Source organism: Arachis ipaensis, chromosome B10, assembly GCF_000816755.2.
Source record: "Arachis ipaensis cultivar K30076 chromosome B10, Araip1.1, whole genome shotgun sequence".
Lineage (NCBI taxonomy): Eukaryota > Viridiplantae > Streptophyta > Magnoliopsida > Fabales > Fabaceae > Arachis > Arachis ipaensis.
The window spans coordinates 3,391,070-3,398,972 of NC_029794.2; the positions used below are offsets into that span (position 1 = coordinate 3,391,070).

The window sequence follows — 7,903 nt, forward strand, 5'->3', positions numbered from 1 at the left end:
GAAACTAATTGTAATTACTACAAATTAAAATTAAGCGCCTAAAAACTCATTGTAATTACTGCTAATCATACGGATAGATAAGACAAAAATACAACAAAAAAAAATCAAACAAAAAGCACGAGAACAAGTAAGATAAGAAAGAGCGACAAGTTGGTTATGCTGAGGAGAGGAATTGATCTTCCCGCACGAGAATGATGAGAAGGAGAAGGTGCAGATGTAAATGCTGGTGCCGGTGCCGGTGAGTGTGAATATAGTGGCTCTGGCTTTGGATTATGTTCGGCCAAAACCTTGACAATCATTTTCTGTCCTCTGACACAGTGGCCGCTAACCCCGCTAATGAAGTAGTACACTCCAGGATGCTCAAATTTAAAGACAGTGTCACCATTGTTAGAGAAGAACATTGGCTTCGTGGATCTGCAGCTTTCATACTCCTCTTCACTCACCACCAACACCGAATCTTTAGAATACTTGAAACCTGTGTACAAACAATCATATCCCAAAATTAAACTACATAAAATATATGTTAAATAAAAAATACACAATAAAAATAAATTAAATCACATATATATTTATATACAAATACATTAGTCGTTAATTTTAGTAGCTAATCTTAATTTTAGTAGTTGATCTTAATGTACATATAACATTTTTGTAAATCATAATTAAAAAAAACATATAAGTTATTGAAATAATGAGGATACTTACGAAGAGTGTCATCAACTTTGAATCTGTTTTGGGATGCCCATTGATTATACATTTGATCGTTGTTTCTTGACTTAGGAACAACCCAGCCATTGTGACCCCCAACTTCAAACTCAGTACAATTCACTCTTGACGGCACACACAATATAATAATCAAGGAAACCGAAAATAATAATGAACAACTTCTGAATCGATTGTCCATATTTGCTGATTTTGGATCTCTCTATAGGGAGCTTTAGTGCGTGGTGTGAGTTTTTTAAAAGAAAATTAGTTGTTCAGGTTTGGACTTATAAGAAGAAAGTAAAAGCACGTTTGTTAGCGAAGATTTGGGAGAGTAATTAGGAGCACTTCCTTTGAATTTCATTACTTCCTACATTTGCTTAACTGATTTTCAAAACTCGAGTAAAATTAGCAATACAATTCTCTCAGGTAGTTTTTTCCTTAATTAACAATTATTATTAGTGTATTGTCGTCAAATATTTTTAAAGTTAATAATAATAATAATAATAGTAATAATAATAATAATAATAATAATAATAATAATAATAATAATAATAATAATAATAATAATAATAATAATAATAATAATCTCTCTTTTAGTTTATCAAATTATTAATATTACAGTTTAAATAACTTAAAACATGATTTTTTTTTTTCATTAAATCTTACAATAGAGCTAAACTATGAAAAAATTTGCACGATTTCCTGCATAAAATTACATTATTGATTGAACGTATCACTGAATAAAATTCTGGTATATGTGATCTCTCTCTTAAATTCTGGTAAGCCTGTTTGAATGCGTAGCTGAAAATTATAATATCCTTATTATTGCTATTTTGTGGATGATAAATGTTGAATGATATATTATTATTGCTTCTATAATATGATGATATAGAGCGAGTCTTTTTTTAAGAGAATAAAATCTAATATCTAATATATAATATTATCTAATATGATATAGTTACATTCAATAACATCAAATTAATAGTTTTCCAAATTCGTATCAAAGGAGAGGAAATACGATTATGAAACCCAAAATTCCAAAATATATGGAGGCCTTGTTGAACCTGCACGCAACTCGTATTTGAAAATTTCAAATAGACTTTATTAAATTAATTAAGTTCTCATCACATGCAATATAAGAAATTTCCACGTGTCACGGAGTCAAACGTGTCGGTACACCAAATAGAAGGAAATAGCCGTTGGATAGGATTTCACAGGCAGATGTTGCGCTGTCAACAGTTCAGGTTAGTCAGTCAGATTAATCAACATCAATACCTTTTTTAAAACGGTTTTAAAAAATAATCCTAACAGTTTAATAACCAGAGATTTGACCGTGAATACCTTATGTGATTTTATTCCCTGTTTGTTTGTCTTACACTATGAAGAGTGTCACCATAATATTTGCACACCACATGTTATTATTCGAAACAATGGTACATCATAGGATAAATATTTTATCTATGCTAAATATATATAAAAAATTAGTTATTAAATTAATTATTTATATAAAATATATATTAAAAATAAATTAAATAATAATATATTTATACATAAAATATAATAACTGATTTAAAATAATATTATAATTTTAAATGAATCAATTAATTTTACAAATTTTATTATGATTTTATGTTTTGCATACTTATTTTTTTTTCTAAAGTTACATAAAATTTCAATTTAATTTTGTTATGATTTTTGAACGGTAAGAGTAAGACCGTGAGACAATTGGATGCGCAAACTCATGAGAAGCTCACACGTACCCCTCAGTTTTGTTTTCTTTTTCATTTTGGTTTTTGCTGCTTTCTTCAGTCCAACAAAATTAACCGGTTAAAGTAAAATAGAATTCTCTTTTTGTATAAAAAAATAACTGATAAGTAACAACAACCACCTAACTAAAAAAAGGTAATAACAACTAAAATACTAAAATAGGTGTACCTTTACGTGGCATTGAGTCAATGATTAAATTATCAGCACAGTAGTATTAAAATTTTAAAATTGAAAAAGATAATAAGATAATAAGATAATAAAAGCATGAGAGAAATAGCAAAGGAAGGTTAATGGTAGAATATACTCTTCCTTATAAAAGCATTCCTCTCTATAATCCCTCGCTCTTCTGTCTCTACTCTCTACCTTTGAATCAATTTTAGGGGTATTCACACAGAAAACAAACAGAAACACAAAAGGGAAAAAAAAAAAAAAAAAAACCTAAAAAACAAATCAAAACCACACACCCTTAGCTTCTCTCTTCCTTCCTTCCACCTTCTCCTAATACGCCCTCCAATGGAGGAACACGCTTAGACACACACAACAAAAGAAAATCGTGTCTTCTTTCCTTCGTTTCAATAGAAAAAACGGTACCAAACATTGAAAGCTCCAATAAAGTAGAATAAAATCCTAATTAGCCATCCATGGCGGGTGTGGTTTCGAAGCAGCCCATGAGCACCACCACAACACCCAACAAAAAAGACTCAACGTCGTCGTCATCATCGAACCTCCTGCTAGGTCGGTTTGAGATCGGAAAACTGCTAGGTCACGGAACATTCGCGAAGGTGTACTGCGCAAAGAACGTGAAAACCGGAGAATGGGTGGCAATAAAGGTGATAGACAAAGAGAAGATCCTAAAAGGAGGGCTGGTGGCGCACATCAAGCGCGAGATCTCAATCCTCCGGCGCGTCCGCCACCCTAACATCGTTCAGCTCTTCGAGGTAATGGCAACCAAAACCAAAATCTACTTCGTCATGGAATACGTCCGCGGCGGCGAGCTCTTCAACAAGGTTGCAAAAGGAAGACTCAAAGAAGAAGTCGCCAGAAAGTACTTCCAGCAATTAATCTCCGCCGTCGGATTCTGTCACGAGAGAGGCGTCTACCACCGCGACCTCAAACCCGAGAATCTCCTCCTCGACGAGAACGGTAACCTTAAGGTCTCCGATTTCGGCCTCAGCGCCGTCTCCGATCAAATTCGCCAGGACGGTTTGTTCCACACGTTCTGTGGGACTCCGGCCTACGTGGCACCGGAGGTTCTCGGTCGAAAGGGCTACGACGGCGCAAAAGTTGATCTGTGGTCTTGCGGTGTCGTTTTGTTCGTTTTGATGGCAGGGTACTTGCCGTTTCACGATCAGAACGTGATGCAGATGTATAAGAAGATCTACAAAGGTGAATTCCGGTGCCCTAGGTGGTTCTCCCCTGATCTCGCCAATCTCCTCACCAGGCTCCTCGACACTAAGCCCGAGACGCGGATCGCCATTCCCGAAATCATGCAGAACAAGTGGTTCAAGAAAGGCTTCAAGCAAATCAAGTTCTATGTCGAAGACGATAGGCTCTGTAGTTTCGATGATACTGAAAACATGATCATGGAGGATCATAATGTTAATAGCATTAATAGCAGTAATCATCCTTCTAATATCAGTAACTGCGGAGACGATGACAACGCTTCTGTTTCGGATTACGCTGAATCTGATTCTGAGGTTGAGATTAAGAGAAGACATAGCGTTAGCAATCCTCCTTTGCCTCGGCCTGCGAGTTTGAATGCGTTCGACATAATTTCGTTTTCCAAGGGATTCGATCTCTCTGGATTGTTCGAGGAGAAAGGGGACGAGGCCAGGTTTGTGACGTCGGCGCCGGTTGGGAAGATTATATCGAAATTGGAGGAGATTGCACACTTGGTTAGATTCTCGGTGAGGAAGAAGGATTGCAGGGTGAGCTTGGAAGGAACAAGGGAAGGTTTGACGGGTCCATTGACGATTGCTGTTGAGATATTCGAGCTGACACCGAAGCTTGTAGTGGTTGAGGTGAAGAAGAAAGGAGGAGACAGAGCAGAGTATGAGAGGTTCTGCAACATTGAATTGAGGCCTGGCTTGATGAACTTGATGAAAGAGGAGGAATCCTGTTCATCCAGTTTTAGTAGCTCTGCTTCTCCTGCCAATGGAATTAGCAGCGATTCTACTCCTCATTATCATCATCACCATCCCCCATTGCTGCGTGTGCTTTCAGAACCTGCCAATAAGATATCTTCTGCTTTGGATGATCCTGTTGAGTATCGACCTCCAGCTTCAGAGGCTTAATTTAATTCGTTACAGAGTCTTTGTGTATGTATGGTAATTCATAAATTAAATTCTTTTTGCACCCTCTATTACCAGGAGTAGGTTTGCATCTTTTAGTGATGCTATCATCAAATTTATATCTTCTAATTCAAAAGTATAGTTAAATGGAGTATATATTTCTACATGGCCCTCTCTTCTTGCATGCCACAAACACTGTTTTACTTTTGCTTCTTGCTTATTTATTTTATTTTATTTTGCTCCAATTCAATAAGGTTGTGCTGCGTTATTAAAAATACATGCTATGCTCTGCTACACGTCTTTGATAATCTCTTTGGTCTCTGCCGGAGATCTGCAGAATATTGTGTGCAAGTGTAACTGAGTTGTTTGGTTATACGGGGTGTATTTGTGAAATGATTTATAAATTCGCAAATTTAACTTTAATAGGTAAAACCAAAAGGTAAGTCTTTTAAAAAATGGATAAAAAAGCCCCAAATAATATCACCCTTATTTTTAACCTATTTTGTAAAAATATAATAAATAAAAAATATAAAAGTTGTATGTGGCAATATTATCCAGCTCTACTGAACCAAAGGAACAAGCAAGAACATTTGCAGATTTTTAGGCTTCTTTTAGTTTGTTGACGAAGACACTCAAAAAATAATACTCAATTTGTTCTCTGAATTTTTATGCTAGTTTTAGTTTAGTTTTTGAAGTTTTAATTATCTCTATTTAGTCTCTAAATTTTGCGAATATGATTCATTAATTTTTAGAAATTTTGACACACAGATATTAACGAAATGTCAATATGAACATCTAAATACCACGAACTCTCTATGATGATATTATTTTTATTTTGACATTCAAATAAATAACCCAAAACCAACATTGGAAGTAGTATTCATAAAGTTTTGGGACTAAATAGAAGTAATTGAAATTTTAGGGATTAAATTGAGGTTCATGTATAAGTCTATCAAATTGAATATTAACTCGGACACAAAGACTAAAATTGTGTTTGATAGATAAAATATAAATAAAAATATTGTATTTAGAGATATTTTATTATTATGTTTTTTTTATATAAAAAAAAACATAGAGACACTAGATGGAAATATAATTTATTTTTAATTTTTATTATTAATTTTTTTATTATTTTATTTGTTTTTTAATTTTGCGTGAAAGAAAAAATAAAAGTGTTCATAAAATACCTAAACCTATAATTGCATGGACTTAGACGTGAAGTCCATAATGAAGGCTTCTATTTGTTAACTAAGGTGATGAAATTGTTTGATCTCTTCGAATAAATGATAGTGGGATATTTACAAAAAAAATTCTAATAGTTAAATTAACAAGAATTTTAATATGTTTTAAAAGAATTGAGATAAAAAAATATCTAAAATTGACGAAGTATTTATAAAGGAAGTAGTAACTTATCTATCACTTCTATATCTCTCACTTATAGACTTATAGTAATAAGAAGTTTTTCTCTAATTCTTTGGAAGGTGATCCAAGGTTGCAGAATTTGTTGACTCGTAAATAATATTTGAGATAATGAAAAGACAAAGTTTTGCTTGCTCTACAAATCGAGTCAATCACAAATTACGAAATTTGTGCTATGAACAAATTGGGTCGGTGAATCTATGATTTTGTTGGATTAGATCTGCAAATTTATTGAGCTTCTATAAGATGACCCAATCTTATTACACTTTTATTGATCTTGAGTTATTTGAATCTGAAAAAGAAAACCCGAAATTTATGTATGTGTTGGTATTTTTTTAAAATTTATTTTATTATAATAGGTAGGGAGAAGATTAAGAAAAAACAAAAAAAGACGTACTTAGACACATCGAAGTCCTCAAAAAGGGAAGAAATTCAGTAGAGATTATCTAATACCAAAAGGATAAAAATTTCCCTCCACTAAGAATCCTTAAAAAAAAATTTCCAAAATTAGCACGTCATATAATAAGTATGGGCCACTAATAAGCTATGGAATAATTGAGACAGCTTCTAAATATAGTTTTCATGTGTTCGGACTACTATGAATATAGCCATAAATATTCGTTCTTTCTTTATACTTTGAGGATCCGAATTCCTGAAATTTTAGCGTTATTTTTTTCCTTATAAAATTTGTATGTATGTGCATTGTTCCTAGAGAGTTTATTAAGGTAGTGTTTAGTAGAGAGACAAAGATTAAAAGACTGAAAGACTGAGAGACGGAAATTTAGAGACAGAAATTAAAATAAATCTTAGTATTCTGTTTGATATAAAGTTTGAGACAGAAATTGAAATAAGAATGAAATTCTAATTTAATTTGTCAAAAGATAAAATTGAGATTAATTAATTGAAATAAGTGTATTTTAGGTATAAAATATTATTAAAAATTCAGTCTTTATTTCTAAAAATTTTAATATTCTGTGTCTCCACTTTTTGGAGGTACTGAAATATTAAAATTTTAAAGATAGAAACAAATTTAATATCAGTCTCTGAATCAACAAACATAATATTAAATCTCAATCTCCCAGTACCTCAAAACAAATGCTACATAATAGACATAATTAACTGTATCTATGCAAATAGTGTGCCACCATTGATAATTATTTGATCTCATATGTATGGTGCATTTAACACGTTGTCTTTGGCCAATGCCATGCAAGAGAGTAGTGGTGGCTAAAGCTGAACCAGAATTGGTTCTCTCAACTTGTTCGAGTAATCTAACATCAATCTTGTTTCTTGTTGCTTTCCTTAGCTAGGCATGTGTGGTCCACAATCTGAACCGTTGCTTTCAAATTATTGATAATTCTATTAGAGTAGCAAATGGAACCAAACCTTAAGGACCCAAACCTCTTCATAGTGTCTCCCTTCCTCTATTATTAGTTATATTACTAGCTATCCTCCACAAAATAACAAGAAGGAAGATCTAAATTCCTAAGGATATAACATATATTATAGCTGGCTCCTCACGTGAAAATGTAAGTGAAAATAATAACAATATTATATTGATAAAATTCCACTTCCCTCCCTTACGAGATGTTAAAATGATACTCTCCTCCCTTCTATTTTATAAATGTACATTCTCTTCCCTTCTAACTTTTAAAAAACATCTTCTTTAATTCATTTTAATTTTTTTTATGTTAACTAATATTAACTTTATTCATTTTTAA

At 32.7% G+C, this 7,903-nt stretch overlaps 2 protein-coding genes across 2 annotated transcripts; one reads left to right on the forward strand and one right to left on the reverse strand.

Moving 5' to 3' along the window:
• Nucleotides 6-1,051, reverse strand: LOC107619945 (mavicyanin-like). The gene is made up of 2 exons (XM_016322172.2): nt 706-1,051; nt 6-475 (listed from the first exon to the last, which is right to left on the reverse strand). Exons 1-2 carry the CDS (start codon nt 902-904, stop codon nt 105-107), a joined length of 570 nt encoding a protein of 189 aa, XP_016177658.1. The 5' UTR covers nt 905-1,051; the 3' UTR covers nt 6-104.
• LOC107623421 (CBL-interacting serine/threonine-protein kinase 12) lies at nt 2,762-4,930 on the forward strand. The gene has a single exon (XM_016325670.2). The coding sequence runs from the start codon at nt 3,114-3,116 to the stop codon at nt 4,764-4,766; it is 1,653 nt and encodes a 550-aa protein (XP_016181156.1). The 5' UTR covers nt 2,762-3,113; the 3' UTR covers nt 4,767-4,930.